Source organism: Spinacia oleracea, chromosome 2 (genome assembly GCF_020520425.1).
Source record: "Spinacia oleracea cultivar Varoflay chromosome 2, BTI_SOV_V1, whole genome shotgun sequence".
Classification (NCBI taxonomy): domain Eukaryota; kingdom Viridiplantae; phylum Streptophyta; class Magnoliopsida; order Caryophyllales; family Amaranthaceae; genus Spinacia; species Spinacia oleracea.
The window spans coordinates 106,901,074-106,920,854 of record NC_079488.1 but is presented as its reverse complement, the minus strand read 5'-3'; the positions used below and the strand labels follow the sequence as shown (position 1 = coordinate 106,920,854).

Below are 19,781 nucleotides of genomic sequence, written 5' to 3'. Positions count from 1 at the left end.
GTATTTGTATAATTAATAGCTATTTAACTACAACCAATAATAATGCTCTAACATGGTCATTCATTAGAGATCAAATAAAGGGAGAGCGAAATATATATTGTATTTTGAGTAATTAGGATGGGTAAGGGGTTAGGTTTATACTGTAAACAAATAATGCTACTTATTTTTGGCTTCGGCCGTGAATTATGGGTTAATTATTGATATCCCCCAATTTAACTTAATCATAAATTATAATTGCAATAATCATAAAAATGATTGAATTTATTTAATTTATTTCCAAATAGACAATTATGATATAATTATTCTTGTTTTAATTTAAGGCAAAATTTGTTATTAATTCAATTGTGAACTTGTGAGTGAGAGTCTAATAGACTACTTCCTCCGTTCCACAATAGATGCATTATTTCTCATTTGCACACTATTCATCAATCAACTTTGACAACGTTTCTTTCACTGTTGTGTAAGAAAAAACATAGTCAAGTGAGATCTTGTTAAATTCGTATTAATGCAAGGATTCCAAATATCAACTTTTTATAATTTTTACTTATACGCATTTAAAGATATTAATGTTCAAATAAGCGCGTTGGCATACGTGCAATGAGAAATAATGCATCTATTGTGAAACGGAGTAAGTATTATATAGGAAAATACCAAAAGTGCAATTATTAAATTAACTTTAAGAGGTCCCTTAAAGAAAAGGAATTTTTATATGCACGGGATGCGTGCATTGATTATATGGAAACCACAATTTATAAAATTTATCTTAGAAAATTTTGTTATTTACTACATTAAAAATACACCACTTCTGTATTAACTACCTTATAAAAATTTTATTTTAATTTACTACCTTAAATATGTTTTACTAGACTTTAGCCCGTGCGATGCACGGTTTCTATTAAATTGTTACGTTAAAATAAAACTCTACATATATCAACTGCTATATTTTATATATTAGATTAAATTGATTTTTTTTTATTTTGGATTGAATTTCATTTTAGATTTATTTTTTTAATTATTATAGTGTTTGATTTTGGATGAAATTGTATATAAGAAATATTAATAATTATTTAATAAAAATATTTACGTGGCACCTAATTATTTATCTGTGCGGCATTCGACTTTTTAATTCAAAAATAATTTTGAAGTCTTAATTTTCATTAGCCGAAACCATTAGATTTCCTACGTGGCGCTCTAATATTGGATTAATGTTTGATTTTGGATTGAATTTTATTTTAGATTAGTGTTTGATTTTGGATGAATTTTATTTTAGATTTATTTTTTAATTATTAGAGCGTTTGATTTTGGATGGAATTGTATATATTAGTAATTAATTAATTAATTTAAATATCTACGTCGCACCTAATTAATTATCTACGTGGCACTCGATTTTTTAATTCAAAAATAAATTAGAAATCTTATTTTTCATTGGCCGAAACCTTTAGTAATCCTAGGTGGCGCTCTAATAGTTCAGCAAATATGCCTCCTTTATATATGTATATTGGCCGAAACCTTTAGTAATCCTAGGTGGCGCTCTAATAGTTCAGCAAATATGCCTCCTTTATATATGTATATTAGATTTTGGAATCACTAGCACTTGACTATTTTCTCATTTTAAAATTAAGATATCTCTTTCGTTTTTTAATCGTTTTTAGCAATTCAAAGCTCGTTTTTCACCTTTTTCTCTTTGGTATGGTAGCGGGTGAGGTAACCGTTAACAGTAGAGGTAGCGGTTGAGTAGCTTTTATTAAATGTAAAAAATAGTAACGTATACCAAACATTTATATTAGTTATCCGTTATTTTAATAATTAACCGCTATTATTCATTGATATCCGCTAATTTAACCGTTAACCTTACTCAACCGCCAAGTGCTATCAGCTTTTTGCCGAAGATTTTATCGAAGTTAATTCAACGAAGATGGTTATTGGTGCCTTGGTGGTATGAGTGGTCGCCGTCTTCGATATACGTCGGTGCAATTGAAAACCGGCATACTTAACCAACTTTCAAGTTCAACCCCCAAATTTTGACTATTGCCCCCTTTCTAAACCCTAATAATCACTTCAATTTTGATTCCCAATTCAATAATTTCCCCCAAATTCCAATGGTTTGACTCCGAATCCCTATTTCTGATCAACTAAACTCCAATGGATTCCTCCTCCGACTCCATATTTCTGGAGGATTTCGGCCAAAAGGTCGATCTCACTCGCCGAATTCGGGAGGTTCTGTTGAACTACCCCGAGGGTACGACGGTGCTGAAGGAGCTCGTTCAGAACGCCGACGATGCCGGCGCCACCAAGGTTTGTCTCTGCTTGGACCGGCGCTCCCACGGCGGAGACTCGTTATTGTCGAATCGCTTGGCTCAGTGGCAAGGTCCTGCTCTTTTGGCTTACAATGATGCTGTTTTCACGGAGGAGGATTTTGTCAGTATTTCAAGGATTGGTGGTAGTACTAAGCATGCTCAAGCTTCAAAGACCGGCCGCTTTGGGTAAGTTGAGTTCTTTTATTTAACTTCATTCTTTCTTGGTTTTACTTGATTATCATTGTGGTTTTTTGTCATTTGATTTTAATCAGCTGAAGTGACACTGTTGTTAAATTGATGCAAATTATTACCTGCCATAAATATGTGCTAGCACCGAAACAATTTACAACCGGAAAGGATCGAAAATGATACGGAGTAGTGAAGAATGTACTACATGTTGACTTTACCTTAAAAACCTCACAATGTAGGTTCAAAGAATAGAAAGAACACAAACAATACAGTCAATCAGTAATTACAGCCTATTGTTATCTATTAATTGTACTATTATTGGGGATAACAAATTGCTTGGATCTTCCATTCTACTGGTATTTTCAATAGGACCAAGACTGCCCATTGATCTATTTAGTCCGCTCTCGTGTTTATCAATATCTATCCGGGAACCTTCCTGATTGCATAATTATCACTGAGACTAAAAGTAGGGATAAAAAGTTCTAAGTTGCTGATATTGTACTGGGATTTACTTGGTAGATTCTGAGAAACTAGGGAGACGAGTTATACTGTGAAGCCGAGCTTGTTTGCTACTCGATTGAAATAAAAGGACGCGTTGTAGTGTGAATGTGTGAGTGTTTTTTCTCGTGTTAACTAAAAAATTTCCGTTTAAGTTTTACGGTGCTATTGCTTTAAATATTGTGTTTCTTATCTATGCTACATGCTTGTCAAACAATGTGGATTGACATGTCAGCTAATTCTATTTATATGCACTGACTAAATTCCACCCGGCAATGTTTATTTGGTTTCCTGTTTCCTTGGATGTACTTCAATCCCTTCCTTTGGAGCATATAATATCTACAGAGCATAGGCTAAGCCCTTTTTCATCCTATAGGGGACACTTTTTCTAGATTCATCACTTTGGGACATCCTTATAACTATTTTATTCCAAGGAACCATCAGTTGTAATAACTATATGCTTTCATATTACGGGGCAGTGTCTTCGTTCGACTCTTGATACAAAAGGGAATTGCTTTCTGTTTCATAGCACAAAAGAAAAGAAAAATAATGAATGAATATTCATGTGACATTTAAACACATTATGTTTTAATCTGAATTTGAAAATTTCTTATTCCAGCTCTTTAACTAAGTAATTTATGGTGATGGAAATCATGGAACAGATGTCATTCTTGTATTCTCATTAGAATTTGTAGATATTGGTATGAATGATGATGTAGACAATTAAAGGGGAAATTTAAAAATAAGCCCGTGTTTTGGCCATCTACAACCATTGACCCAGACACGACACTATAAAGTTGTCCAGTTTTACACCGAATAACATAAAGTTACCCACTTTGTACACCTAAGATTCTGCTGAACCTCAAACCTCCGATGCAACTTTGTGTTGTTGGGTGTAGAAAGTCGGCTACTTTGTAATTTTTCTTATGTTGCTAACTTTGACAACCAAAATTCAGGTTATTGGAGAAGTCAAACTGCTAATGGTGGAGTGAAAGAAGGACATAATTGCCAATACATTTGAATACTATTTTCTTTGCTTAGATAAAAGTCTATTTTGTAAAAAATGATTTTACTTTTACACCTTTTATGAGAATAGACTAGCAATCAATCAGGATTTCCTTTCTTCTTGCCTTTCTCATATTGACATTGGTTGATTCACTTGGTTGTCCTGATAATTCCTACACACAACTAGAAAAGAAAATCGGTTTTTGTCAGTTCGATATTATGAAAAGCTGAAATCTGTTAGTGACTGTTATTTATATGCTGTGTGTCAGGGTGGGGTTCAACTCGGTGTACCATTTGACAGATCTACCATCCTTTGTAAGTGGTAAATATCTGGTTATGTTTGATCCTCAAGGAGTCTATCTTCCAAATGTCTCTGCAGCAAATCCGGGAAAGCGAATAGAGTATGTCAGTTCTTCAGCTATATCTCGGTATAAAGATCAGTTCTTTCCGTATTGTGCATTTGGTTGTGATATGAGAAGTCCTTTCAGTGGAACTCTCTTTCGTTTCCCTCTGAGGAATGCAGTGCAGGCTGTAGAAAGTAAGCTTTCAAGGCAGGCATACTCAGAAGATGATATTTCTTCTATGTTTACTCAGCTCTATGAAGAAGGAGTATTTTCTTTGCTATTCCTTAAAAATGTGTTGTCAATTGAAATGTACGTATGGGATGTTGGGGAGACAGTGCCAAGGAAACTCTTTTCATGTTCGGTAAGCTCAGCAGACGAAGACATAATTTCACATCGTCAGTTGCTTTTGAGATTGTCAAAACTGTCCAGCATTTCTACCTTTGAAATGGATTCTTTTAAGTTGAATTTTGAATCTGAGGCTGTCTGTGGAAGCTCCATTCAGAAGCGGACAGACACCTTCTACATAGTCCAAGCCATGGCTTCAGCATCCAGTAGGATCGGTTCCTTTGCAGCCAAGGCTTCCAGTGAATATGACATTCACCTTCTGCCCTGGGCATCCGTTGCTGCATGCGTATCTGATGATGGCTCAAATGTAAGTTGCTGCAGCAGTAATGATGACTTCATCTTATCATGCTCATTTTTTTCTGGTATTGCTTTCTACTTTTGCCTTGTAATTTGTTCTATACACTTCCATTGCTTATCAAAGCTCATCCTTCTATTTTTCCTGTGTTGTCACCTATGATGTGATTCCCTATGAAGTTATGTGTATATTGGTGCTTTACTGATTTTACCCTGTGTTGTGGTTACACAGTTCTCTCCTTTGTAATAAGTTGCATCGTATCTTTAACTACTGTCACTTTTGATACGTACAGAACTAAGGGCAATTAGGATTACAGCTTGGTGAGATTGGAGACCACATTTATATTAGGTTTTCCCTTTTATTTTGAAGGTTAGTGTTCTATATTGAGTAAAAGCTCTAGTCTGCATTGCTAATTTGATAGCGTCGAGGCTCGGGAGTGCACATGGTTTTATCCCATTACGTATGTACCTTATGTCTTGCTATTATGGAAATATGGGATCATTTGTTCTTGAGTGTAGTAATAGCAGTATTTCTTTGGATGTTGTTTGGTTTGGTTGAGATACATATGGATTCCCCTTTTACTCTTCGGGGTTAGTTATGCATATAGTATATGATGTTAGGAGGGTGAAAGGGCCATATAGTTTTGTTACAAGGTTATTTTTGGCCATATTGTAGGGGCTTTGGTTGGAAAGAATGATAAGATATTACCTGATTAGGAGTCTTCCCTGATTTATTTATGGGAGCAAGTGTTGTATCTTCTCTTTGGGCTATCTCTCGAGGGGCATTCCATTAGGTTGCCTTTTATCTATTTATTTATTTATTTATTTTATGTCTAGCAAAACTGGAGCTCTTTTAAATTTGTTCTTTTGATTTATGGTGGACTTCGGAGAAAAGTTGGCGTTGCAGAGGATAAGGTGAGGGAGAATCGGCTACGTTGGTTTGAGCATGTGAGACATCGATTGGAGAATTCATCTGTACGGGTTGGAGGTTAGGGATGATAAGGATTTTAAAAGAAGCTGAGGGAAGTTTAAGAGGACCTGGATGGAGTTCCTCTTGAATATAGATGCACATGCTAATGTTTTCGTCTCTAGAAGTCTAGAAATGTCAAAACCCTAATGGTTTTGTCTCTGGATACCTAATGATCTATCAGGATTTCAAGCAAGATTTATCTCAAGGCTTGAACTATGACAAGAGGAGACTACTAGAGTACTAGGTAGGGAAAGGATATTGTCAATTTCAGATATGGCCACTGAAAGTGTTCAACATCTATTGGTGTATCTCTGTGGACAGAAGTATGGAAGTGGTTGGGCTCAAAGCCTTTTAATCATGGATGTCTGAAGCTTATAGTGGAATCAGACAGAGCAGTCAGACTTGCTCGATGTGAATAGATAGATGGTTCCCATAGCTCAGAGAAATAAAACCGAAATTCAGTTAGTGGGTTGTTGGACCTGAAAGTTGAAAGAGGTGTCAACAAGGATTAGTTTTATGCTGCTGTTCTCTCCCGTAGTGTTGTCAGAACACACTTACTTTTCTCATATTGTTTTTAACAATACAGTCCAATGTTTTAAAGGTACTCGAGTAGGGTGTCAAGATTATTTTGAAAGCAATACCTATGTAAACAAATTAACAATTATTGCAGTGATTTGAATGGCACTAGAAATGAACTTAGCAATCAGCTAAAGAAGTCTATCCTTTATTCTGAGCTCTAGCTGCTTTCATACGTTATATAATGTTCTGCAAATTATTTTTGGTGAATCACACAACTAGTAATGTGACTTCACTGCTTATCTTGTCATTCCGAACAACATTTTAACTCAATTCTTCAATTTAGGTTTATTAAATGACTATATACCAGGAAAAAGAAAGCGAATTGATTCCTTGTCCAATACTCTGTGGTCTAGCTATCTCTACTGTACTGGATCGTGAGTCTAACCTGTAATACATGTCTTATAGGCTAACAAATTTCCTTTTTCATTACGCAGGGTGATGGTCTTAAGATTGGTCGAGCTTTCTGTTTTCTTCCATTGCCTGTAAGAACTGGGTTGACAGTGCAGGTGAATGGATACTTCGAAGTTTCTTCAAATCGGCGTGGAATATGGTATGGGGAGGATATGGATAGAAGTGGAAAAATCAGATCTATTTGGAACAGACTTCTTTTGGAGGATGTTGTTGCTCCTATTTTTAGAAGTTTACTGCTTGGTGTGCAAGGAATTCTAGGTCCAACAAGCTCATACTATTCCATATGGCCTACTGGTGATTTTGAGGAGCCGTGGAGTATACTGATACAGCAAATCTATAAAAACATTATTCAGGCCCCTGTCTTGTATACAAATGTAGGAGGGGGGAAATGGGTGTCACCTGCTGATTCTTTTCTTCACGATGAGGAGTATACTGACAAAGAGGAGCTCGCTACTGTGCTCCTGCTTCTTGGGAAGCACATTGTTCGTTTGCCTAATTCCTTGCGTAACATGCTTATGAAGTGCACCACAGATTTTGAATGGAGAGTCATCACCCCCGAAACAGTGAGATGTTTCATTCGTGACTATGGTTCTATAAGTAGTCTAGGTAGTGCTCAGAGATTGCTTTTGTTAGAATATTGCCTTGAAGACCTCTTAGATTCTGATGTTGGAAGGTATGCAAACAACTTGCCTTTGCTCCCATTGGTAAATGGAGGCTTTGGATCTTTTTCTGAAGCTTCTAAAGGAATCTCGTTTTTCATTTGCAACGAGTTGGAGCACAAGCTACTTCAACAGATACCTGACCGAGTAATTGATGGGAATATTCCAAACAAGATTATGAGAAGACTTTCATCTGTTGCAGATTGCTCAGGGGCCAATCTAGTCGTTTTTAAAGCTGAATACCTTGTTCAGTTACTTGACAAGTTCATGCCTCCGGAGTGGAGATTAAAAAGTAAGGTTCTTTGGCATCAAGAAGGAGGTCAGAATAATCATCCAACTTCATTGTGGTTTGTCATATTCTGGCAATATCTCAAATTTCAATGTGAAAATTTGTCTTTGTTTCATGAGTGGCCCATTTTACCGTCAACCTCGGGGCATTTGTATAGATTCTCCAAGCAGTCAAAATTTATTATTGTCGAAAAACTTTCCGAGGGATTGAGAAGTGTTCTGGACAAAATTGGATGTAAAATATTAGATACTCAGTATGGAGTTGAGCATCCTGATCTGTCATACTACATTGGTGATGCTACAGGGCCAACTGTACTTGAATCGATCTTTGATGTTGTCTCTTCAAGTGGTGGTGTTATGCAGACATGCCTTCGTATGCTAGAAGCAGAGGAGAGAAATGAGCTTCGTAACTTTCTTCTTGATCCAAAGTGGTACATTGGTGGGTATATGGGCGATTCTGATATTTGGAAGTGCAAGAAGCTCCCCATTTATAGAGTTTATGGAGAAGAATCTGGTGATAACTTGCACTTTTCTGGTCTAGTGGATTCTCAAAAATATTTGCCACCGAAGAATGTTTTAAATTGCTTTCTTGGAAGTGAATTCATTTCCACTTCCTCTGACACTGAAGAAAATGTTCTACAGAGATACTATGGATTGCAGCGTATGGTAAAGGCACATTTCTACCGGAGGCAAGTTTTCAGTAAGATTAAAGATTTGCCAGCCGAGGATCGTGATTGCGTCATGCTCTCTGTTCTAAAAGATCTTCCACATTTGTGCATCGAGGATTCAGGTTTTAAAGAAGCTGTGAGGAATATTGAATTTGTTCCAACACATACAGGTTCTTTAAAGTGTCCTGGTGCTTTATATGATCCCAGGAATGAAGAGTTACTTGCCTTGCTCGAAGATACCGACCTTTTCCCTTGTGGCGCTTTTCAAGAATCAGATATTTTGGATGTTCTACAGGGTTTAGGACTTAAAACATCTGCGTCTCTAGATACAGTACTTCAATGTGCTCGATATGTCGAACAGATAAAGCAAGAGGATCCAGAGAAGGCATATATGAGAGGGAAGGTTCTTCTGGAATATCTGGAGGTAAATGCACATAGGTGGGCTGCCATTCCACTAAATGATGATCAAGGGACACTGAATAGAGTGTTTTCACGAGCTGCAACTGCATTTCGGCCTCGTAATTTGAAATCTGACCTGGAAAAATTCTGGAATGACCTCCGAATGATTTGTTGGTGCCCAGTTATTGTTTCTGCTCCTTATCAAGCTCTTCCCTGGCCTGGTTTGTCATCAGCAGTTGCTCCTCCTAAGTTGGTACGACCTAAAACAGACTTGTGGCTTGTGTCAGCTAGTATGCGAATACTCGATGGAGAATGTGCTTCATCAGTCTTGTCGCACCAACTTGGATGGTCTTCCCCCCCTGTTGGAAGTGTAGTTGCTGCGCAGATTCTGGAGCTTGGAAAAGATAATGAGATTGTGACTGATCAAGCCTTCCGCCAGCAGTTAGCCCTTGCCATGCCCAGGATATATGCCAGACTGACAGATATGATTGGTTCGGATGAGATGGACATTGTCAAGGCTGTTTTGGAAGGAAGCCGATGGATTTGGGTGGGAGATGGTTTTACAACTGCAGAAGAGGTTGTTCTTAATGGTCCTTTACACTTGGCTCCATATATCCGTGTTATACCTGTTGATTTGGCTGTCTTTAAGGAACTATTTTTAGAGCTTGGAGTAAGGGAATTTTTAAATTTTAGTGATTATGCCAAGATATTATGCAGAATGGCTACGCGGAAAGGGGATGATCCTTTGACAGGAGAGGAGCTCACGGCTGCTATACTTGTTGTGCAGCATTTGGCCGAGGCCCTGTTTCATGAAAAACATGTAATTATCTACTTACCTGATGCATCATGTCGACTCCTTCCTGCATCAGATTTAGTTTATAATGATGCTCCCTGGTTGCTTGGATCAGAAGATTCGGACAGTACATCAAGTCATGCAACCAATCTTTTGATGAGTGCAAGACGATCTGTTCAGAGATATGTGCATGGTAACATATCAAATGATGTCGCAGAGAAACTTGGTGTCTGCTCACTTCGGAGATCGTTGCTTGCCGAGAGTGCCGATTCAATGAATTTGAGTCTATCTGGGGCAGCTGAAGCTTTTGGTCAGCATGAAGCATTGACCACTAGACTGAAACATATACTTGAGATGTACGCAGATGGACCTGGAATTCTTTTTGAGCTGGTACAGAATGCTGAGGATGCTGGGGCCTCGGAGGTTAATTTTCTATTGGATAAAACTCAATATGGAACTTCGTCTTTGCTTTCACCTGAGATGGCTGACTGGCAGGGCCCTGCTTTATATTGTTACAATGACTCCGTATTCAGCCCACAGGATCTCTATTCAATCTCACGTATTGGTCAAGATAGCAAACTGGAGAAGCCTTTTGCAATCGGTAGGTTTGGGCTAGGATTCAATTGTGTATACCATTTTACAGACATTCCTTCATTTGTATCTGGGGAAAATATTGTGATGTTTGATCCACATGCTTGTAACTTGCCTGGAATTTCTCCTTCTCACCCGGGATTGCGTATTAAGTTTGTAGGTAGAAGGATTCTGGAACAATTTCCCGATCAATTTACACCATTTTTGTACTTTGGCTGTGACTTACAACATCAGTTTCCCGGTACACTCTTCCGGTTCCCGCTTAGGACAGCCAGCACCGGCCCTCGAAGTCAAATAAAACAAGAAGGATATGCACCCGAAGACGTCATATCACTTTTCTCTTCATTTTCCAAGGTTGTTTCTGAAACTCTTCTTTTCCTACGCAGTGTGAAATCCATATCCCTATATCTGAAGGATGGATCTGATTCAGAATTGCAACTAGTGCACCGAGTGCAAAGACATACTGTCCTTGAGCCAGAACGTCCTCCACATTCTCTCCAATATATGTTTGATTATCTGAATGGGATCCAGCTGTGCAAGGTGGATAAAAATCAGCTTCTTGATAAGTTGAGAGGATATGGGGATGAAAATCTTCCCAGGAGACTACAGAAGGTTGTGGTTAGAGAACAATCCTTATCTGATGATGTATCACATGTATGGATGATGAGTGAATGTTTAGGTAGTGGACTGGACCAAAAGTCTTCAAGTACTAAATTAAGGTCTCACAAGGGCATTCCATGGGCAGCTGTTGCCGCCTACTTGCAGTCTACTAAGGTTGCTGTTAATTCATGTGATTTCACACTATCAGAAGGATCTCTTACCATTTTGCCTCGTACGTCTCAAGACGCAGAATTGTCTGCTCAGTGTCGAAAGAATTTTGAGGGCCGTGCATTCTGTTTTTTGCCTTTGCCAATAAGCACTGGTCTTCCAGCACATGTTAATGCCTATTTTGAATTGTCATCTAATCGCAGAGATATTTGGTTTGGTAATGATATGTCAGGCGGTGGAAGAACACGTTCTGACTGGAATATTTACCTCCTTGAGCATGTTGCTGCCCCAGCATATGCTCACCTTCTTGAAAAGCTGGCTATGGAAGTTGGTTCTTGTGAATGGTTCCTCTCGTTTTGGCCGACAAAATCAGGAGGAGAACCTTGGTCATCTGTGGTTCAGAAGCTATACATGTTTATTGCTGATTTTGATGTTCGTGTTCTACACACTCAAGCTAGAGGTGGTCAGTGGATCTCAGCAAAACAAGCTCTGTTTCCTGATTTTACTTTTGAGACGATGCCTCAACTTGCTGATGCATTGTCAGATGTTGGCTTACCTCTGGTCACTGTTTCTCAATCACTTGTTGAGAGATTTGTGGAAGTCCGGCCTTCATTACATTTTTTGACACCACAGTTGCTGAGAACGTTGTTGATTCGGCGCAAATGTAAATTTACCGAAAGAAGTGCATTAAATTTGACACTTCAGTATTGCTTATTCGATTTGGAAAAACCTATTCAGTCTAATTGTTTGTATGGTTTACCTTTGATTCCACTGTCAAATGGCTCGTCTACAACATTTAATCCAAGAGGTGTGGATGAAAGAATATACATTGCTCATGAGAATGAATATGATCTTCTCAAAGATTCAATTCCGAGTCAATTGGTTGACAAGGCACTTCCTGAAGAAGTTCATTTGAAATTATGTGACATAGCGCAAAGTGAGGATTCAAATGTTTCTTTTCTGACTTGTCATCTGCTTGAGACACTTTTTCTTCGGATACTTCCAGTAGACTGGCAAAATGCTAAACAGGTTAAGTGGGTCCCTGGTCATGCTCAGCAGCCTTCTTTAGAATGGATGAGATTGTTTTGGAGTTACCTGAGATCAAGTTGTGATGATCTCTCAGTGTTCTCTAAGTGGCCTGTCTTGCCAGTTGGAAATGATCATCTCATGCAGCTTGTTAAAAGTTCAAATATCATTGAAAATGAAGGATGGAGTGAAAATATGTCATCGTTGTTGTTAAAAGTAGGTTGTTTTTTTCTTAGACGTGGCTTCCCTATTGAACATCCACAGTTGAAGAACTATGTTCAGGCACCAAGTGCAACTGGTATACTTAATGCTTTTCTGGCCGTAGCTGGTAGAATAGAAAATGTTGATGGGCTCTTTGCTGATTCCACAGAAAGAGAGTTGCAGGAATTAAGGAACTTTATTCTGCAGTCCAAGTGGTTCTTTGATGGTGAAATGCGTGGCATAAATATCGAGGTCATCAAACGTATTCCAATGTTTGAGTCATGCAGAAGTAGAAAATTAGTCAGCTTGAGTGAAGGTATCAAATGGCTTAAACCAAGTGGCTTGCGTGAGGATCTTTTGGATGACGACTTTGTTCGAGCTGAGACGGAGGGAGAGAGAATAATATTGAACAGATATCTAGACGTTCAAGAACTTTCCAAGGCAGAATTTTATAAGCATTATGTGCTGAACCACATGTCAGATTTTCTTTCATCACAAGGAGCTCTTTCTGCTATTTTACAGGAAGTAAAAGTGCTGGTTGAGGAGGATGTCTCAATTAAGGATGCAATTTCAACCACTCCATTTGTTTTATCTTGCAATGGTTCGTGGCAACAACCATCCAGGTATGACAACTTGTATAAGCATAAGATAATTTGCGGAAGTGAGCTTATCTGTACTATATATTAGAAAGCGTTCCTAAATAAACCCATATGCCATGTCGTGCTCGCCTTTTTTCACTGGTTCTTATTCATGTCATCCACATACATAATATAAATAACTTAGAAATATGGGTTTGGACAAGATTTGAACCCATGATCTCATGTTTCAATTGTAGAGACCTAACCATTGAGCTATTTCATATTACATGTTTTCTTTGTAAACAAAATTAACAAATGGCAATACAATAATGAAAAACTAATGAAAGTATGATTCAATTGTGAATATTATGCATAACAAGGCATAACCGGATTACACAGGCCCCAAACTAGTTAATCATTTAGATTGATAATGTCGTCGTTTTCATGCTATTATTGATGCAGTCGTTTTCTTCCATTATTGGCGTTTTAGCGTTTTGCACAATATTAAGAGTTTATTTTTTATGCTTAGTTTCTCTATCTTATTAACACTAATCCTTACTGGATACAATTAATTTGCCAACATATATTCAAACATTTCTTCTTGTTCGGGTGGGAGGTTGGATTATTAATGCCTTCCATTGGAATTCTAATGAGAAATGGAGCAATACTTGGCAGCAAATGTAAAGGCTAATACATCAATTAAAATACAGAGGGCGTATTTTATTAATTAAAGTATTAAACCATGCTCAAGTGGAGGTACTAGCATGAAGGATAAGGAGAAGAAATTGTTTTAGAAAGTTGTCTGTTCTTTCCTTTTTCTTTGTAGTTCTGTTTTTGGCATTCAGGACAGGTAAGATTTTTTGCGACATTTGATTTTCAAATGACGGTGTTTATATGGCTTCTTGATGAGCAAAGGATTTTTGTTTCTTCTCTTTATAGTTTGGCATTACCATCTTTTTCTTGTATGATTTGCCTTTGTAAAGAGGGGGCACGCCTTCTGTCTTTTGTACACGAAAATACCACAATATTTCTGAATTTATTTTCTCACTGTGCAATATTGGCAGGATATATGATCCTCGTGTTCCGGAGCTACACCTGCTGCTACACAAAGAAGTTTTCTTCCCTGCTAAAGAATTTTCCGATCCCGAGACACTGGATATGTTATCTGGCCTGGGAATGAAGCAAAGCTTGGGTTTTACTGGGTTGCTTGATTGTGCAAAGACAGTTTCACTTCTGAATGATTCCAGCGACACAGATACAATTACTTATGGGAGGAGGTTGCTTGCCTGTTTAGATTCTCTAGGATCAAAGTTTTCAGTTGAGAAGAAAGAAGAGTCTTCTACATTATTTGAAGAAGGTTTTAACTCTTTGATTTGTAACGATGACTGTGATATTGCTGCATTTTTAGGTAGCTTGGTTGATGCTAAACCACCAGAAGAATTTTGGTCTGAGCTTAAATCTATTAAATGGTGTCCTATTTATGTTGATCCACCTCTGCAGGGTCTTCCATGGCTGAAGTCCAGTGATCTTGTGGAAGCCCCCACCATGGTGAGACCTAAATCTGACATGTGGATGGTGTCATCTACTATGCATGTGTTAGATGCTGAGTGCTACTCCACACATGTCAAAAGCAAATTGGGTTGGATGGATCGCCCTAATGTGCAAGTTTTATCAACTCAACTGGTTGAATTGAGCAAATCCTATTGCCAGCTCAAGTTAGATTCTATTGTTGACTCTACTTTTGATGATGAGTTGCAGAAGGGAGTCACTTTAGTTTATTCAATGATGCAAGAGTATATCAGCACTCAGGATTTTATGATCTTGAAGTCATCTCTTGAAGGAGTTTCTTGGGTTTGGATTGGTGATGGTTTTGTGGCCCCAAATGATCTTGCATTCGATTCACCTGTCAAATTTCAGCCTTACTTGTATGTGGTTCCATCTGAATTGTCAAGCTTTAGAGATATGCTCTTAGCATTGGGTGTAAAACTTGATTTTGAGGTTTCTGACTATTTACGCGCTCTGCAAAAGTTGCAGACTGATATAAAAGGGTCCATACTATCAGAAGACCAGTTATGTTTCGTGCACTGTGTTCTTGAAGCTGTTGCAGATTGCTTTTCGGACATGCCACCAGCTGAGGTTTCAAGCACTCATTTATTAATTCCAGATGCTTCGGGTGTTCTGATATATTCTAAAGATCTTGTCTTCAATGATGCACCATGGATGGAAAACAACATCTCTATTGGAAAAAAATTTGTTCACCCAAGGATAAGTAATGACTTGGCATTAATGTTGGGCGTGCAGTCACTTCGGTGCATGTCTTTGGTTGACGAAGAGATGGCAAAAGATTTAGTGTGCATGGATTTTGCTAGAATTAGCGAGCTTCTGACATTATATGCAAGTGACGAGTTTTTATTGTTTGACCTCCTTGAGTTGGCAGATAGCTGTAACACAAAGAAAATGCACATTATCTTTGACAAAAGGGAGCACCCTCGCCAGTCTCTATTGCAGCATAATCTAGGTAAAGTTGAAGGTGCTTCGCTGTGCTTAGCAAAATTTGATCACCAGAGACTTAACTTTTTCCTATTTCATTGACATGCAGGTGAATTTCAAGGGCCTGCTTTGCTTGTTGTCTTTGAAGGGGCCAGCTTAAGTAGGGAAGAAGTTACTAGCCTACAGTTCCTTCCTCCATGGAGACTTCGGGGTGATACTCTAAATTATGGCTTAGGTTTGCTGAGCTCTTTTTCTGTCTGTGATCTCCTATCAGTGATGTCTGGTGGCTACTACTATATATTTGATCCTCGTGGTTTAGTGCTTGCACCTTCCTCGAGTCATTCGCCTGGAGCAAAAGTGTTCTCTTTGACTGGTAACTACTTCTGTTTACCCTTAGTGCATTACCTCTTTGTATGCCTTATATATGTTGTAAGTTTATAACGCTCTTATTAAATTATCGCGAGTACTCCCTCCATCCAATAGTAACAACAAAACCAAAGCCTTATTCCCGAAAGGATGGGGTTGGCTGCATGAACCAATAATCTATCTCCTATGGTCATGCTTAGTTTTATAAGGTGCGAGGTGCACCAAGGTGCAAGTCCTGGAGCTTAGGCGCAAGGTGAAGGCGCACGCTTTTTGTAGGCAAGCCCAATTTTTTAACTTTTTGTGGTACTTACTTTCTGTAAAGAAAAATCAAAATAGTTTTACTTATTGTCAGAAAAGGGTAAAATGGTAATTATAGTAATATTAAAAGCCTTTTTTAGGGAAAATAAAAAAAAGAAGAAGGGGACTAAGGAAGGTTCAAGTAACTTTTTAGTCACTTTTTTAGTCGTTGGCTCTTTATTTCGATTCTCAAAAGAAGTGCGCCACACTTTACATAAAACAGTTACTTTACAATAAATAAAAGGAGTTTACTGTTTACATGACCCGCTGAAAGGGGCGAGAAAAAAATGGAGAAATTTGGGGTTTTCTCTCTCCTCTTTTCAATATAGTAAATTCTACGGAGTAACAGTTAGGGAACCATTAAAGTCTCGTGGTTTTGAACTATTACTTGTCAACAAGTGGAGCCTTATACCATAGGGCACTGCTCCGTAGCCTGGGAAAAGGTGCATAAGGCACACACATTTTGTAGAGTGCCTGAGCTTGTCATGGCTAGGCCCCAGGACCTGCTCCTTGAGCCTAGGTAGGCAGGCTTTTTAAAACCAAGCGGCCATCCACAAAGGTACTCTTCCCCTATTCGCGAACATAATTTCTTGATGTCATTTTTAACTCCTTCAATCCAAGTATTCCATCCCTCAACCTTCCTTACCAATGCATCCTCTGGACAATGTCTCACATGCCCAAACCAACGTAGTTGATTCTCCCTTATTTTATGCTCAATATCCGCAACTCGAACTCTTCTTTGAATATCTACGTTCATAATTCTATACCTCAAGATGTTTCCACATATCCATCTCAAGTCCTGAAGATATGCATATCTGATGTACTCATTTTCTTAATATGCTCCTTAAATGCCAATACTCTAATCCGTCTAATAATGGAAGCCTAACTTTCTTCCTATATTATTTTCTTTTAACCTGAAAGGCACGCTATGATTGCACAACAAACCAGTTGCTGCTCGAACTACCTAGACTTAGTTCTATGAGTTACATCCTGTTTAACATCTCCATTTCTTTGTAAAATAAATTTGAGGTACATAAACATTCTTTAACGGGTAACACTTTACCATCTATTTTCACAAAATCCTTGTTTCGCCCCCTCCCAATACTAAAGTGGTACTCCGATTCTATCTACTCAGAGACTTAGCCTAAACCCTTAAGATTCCAACTTTTGTCTCCAGCACTCCAACTTAGAAATAAACCCATGCGTAGTCAGTGGCAAATCATATTTTGATAGTCGGCAACTTTTCCCATTAATTTTGATACTTATGAAAGTTACTCCCAACTTACAATGGTAACTATTTACATATCCAAGAATATTAACATGTGTTTTCAAATGAACACAAGGCAATAGATCTAGAGAAGTTATTATTCTAAAAATTAAGAGAAAGAAACTTAAAATGGAAGAACTACGGACTAATACTCCGTATGATGTAAAAGTCGAAATAAAGGTATTGGGAGTATATATGGAGTAATAGTTATCGAATACCCAACATCCTTACGATAAAAAAAAAACATCTTTACATCCCTTGACCTTTGCTGCTTCGCATGATCTCATTGTGCCCCTCACAATAATATTTTGAAGGAATTCGTGTAAACCATTAGTTGTTGAGTGTTGACAGGAAAAAAAGTATTTTTAAACACTGGGAGAAAGAGGCTTTAGACTGGGAATCGAACTCACGAACTATTTGCTCTGGAAAACTAGTCGGGACACTAACAATCACTAAGCTTCTTTCATTTCAAACATTTATTGTTGTATGCAAAATCTTATAACGGTTTTCTAATTATTTTTTGGGAATGGTAGGGCACGTGCCCCCACGTTCCGCCACTCAGTGTCGTCTCATTCGCCAATATGATACTATCCTCAAACAACAGATGCTGCAATATCTCATCTTGAGTAGATGTTATTTTGTCCAAAACATTTGCAAAGAGGAAAGGACTCGTCGGGGCAGATCCTTGGTGTAATCCGATCGTGATAAGAAAATTGTCTTTTACTCCACTGACATTTGTTTTCGCGTCTCGAACATATCTTTAACTAGGTAAATATACTTGCTTGGTATTCCTTTCTTCGTCATTTCCCAACAAAACACCTCTCTTGGCACCTTATCATATGCCTTCTCTAAATCAATAAAGTCCGTATGCAAATCTTCTTTCTTGACTTCACTCCATTATTTTCTTTCTCATAAGATGGATTGTTTATGCAGTAGATCATCCTAGCATAAACCCAACCTGATAAAAACTAATTTTCACAATTTCCTTTTCGGGTTTTCCCAAAAATATTTTTCCACATTTCCTTTAAATTTTCCTTCTCTCTCCATTAAATCTCTTGGATGGGCCATGGTGAGAATTGGGTGCCTCACACCTTTCTTTCTCTTCTGTTGAACCCTCCTAAATTTTCAAGGTTAGAGAGCACAAAAGGAGGACTTGTGAAAAGGGATGTTCGGACGCCCCCTATCCTTCGCTGATAAGCCTTGTTAAGTCATGAGTAGACGCGTCTTCTTCATTGAAATGATGTTTGGAGTTTGGGGGTGGAAAATAAATTGAATGCTTAGGTTTGGGTGTGAGCTTTTGGAAATTTTCCTTTTCAGCTTCATGGATCCAATTGGAGAAATTAAGCTTTGTTTGATGCCACTTCAGGTACTAACTTGACTGAACGGTTTCGAGATCAATTTTCTTCTATGCTTGTGGGCCAACATGTGGTGTTCTCATCTGATACCACCATTATCCGCATGCCGCTTTCATCCGAGTTTATGACAGAGGAGCCTGAAGCCGGATTTCAGAAAGTAAAGCAGATATATGATAGATTTATGGAGCATGGATCTCGTGTACTTTTATCCCTGAAATCAGTCTTGCAGGTGAGCTTTTTTTTTTGGTCATCTAGTATGCTGAATCATGGCAGTAGTTATATGTAATCTGCTAGAGCTATTTTTGGGTTAGTAGGTACACGATGATAAGGTATATTGTATTGGATGGAAGGATCAATTGATTCGAGTACCTTTTGGTTCAAAGAGTACATTTTGTTTTGTTTCCATGTTTCTGTGCTGTTTCAACTACATTTCGACTGAAAACAAACTTCATCTTTAGAATAAGTACATTTGATTACTTTACGTTTTTGTTTCTTTTATTTTTGTGGTGCATTGGTAGGGCGTCATTGTTGGTGCTCAATGTTGATTTAGCAAATTTTTTTCTGTTATCATTACAAGTTTCATTTCACCTTAGGCTTGAATGCTCATAATTTCATGTTCATGGTAATGGATTGCAGGTCTCATTGTCTAGGTGGGAAGAAGGGAACCTACATCCTTCGGAAGATTATTCAGTTTGCGTTGATTCAAAATCTGCCAGATTGAGAAATCCTTTTTCTGAAAAAAAATGGAGGAAATTCCAGCTATCTAGGCTGTTTAGCAGCTCGAATGCTGCCACTAAAATGCATGTGATTGACATCACTTGTCACCAAGGAGAAAGTAAGGTTGCTGACCAATGGGTCACTGTCCTCAGTATGGGTTCTGGACAAACAAGAAACATGGCCCTCGATAGGTAAGTCAAACAGATGATAGTAAAAGTCTGGATTCTAGTTTTTGTGTATATGATCCGTGTTTGTTTTCTCTTCTTCCCATCTCAGTTTTATGGTCTTATGTACAAATTGAATATCATTCTCTGTGTCTTCTTTACATTTAGCTTGTGTCAATTCCTGTGTAATTTAGGGCGTGTTCGGTATCATTTATGGTTTTG

At 38.0% G+C, this 19,781-nt stretch overlaps 1 protein-coding gene across 2 annotated transcripts in view; it reads left to right on the top strand.

Moving 5' to 3' along the window:
- The first annotated feature begins 1,869 nt into the window (after positions 1-1,869).
- Positions 1,870-19,781, top strand: part of LOC110786133 (uncharacterized) — a 31,729-nt gene continuing 13,817 nt past the window's right edge. The window contains exons 1-7 of one of the 2 annotated variants that reach the window (XM_021990665.2): positions 1,870-2,483; positions 4,259-4,985; positions 6,956-12,948; positions 13,968-15,421; positions 15,503-15,766; positions 18,690-18,907; positions 19,315-19,586. In XM_021990665.2, the coding sequence (XP_021846357.2) occupies positions 2,143-2,483; positions 4,259-4,985; positions 6,956-12,948; positions 13,968-15,421; positions 15,503-15,766; positions 18,690-18,907; positions 19,315-19,586 (9,269 nt within the window). In that variant the 5' untranslated portion in view covers positions 1,870-2,142. Of the gene's footprint in view, positions 2,484-4,258; positions 5,041-6,955; positions 12,949-13,967; positions 15,422-15,502; positions 15,767-18,689; positions 18,908-19,314; positions 19,587-19,781 lie in introns of those variants that run through there. The other variant, XM_021990675.2, reaches the window with a different exon arrangement.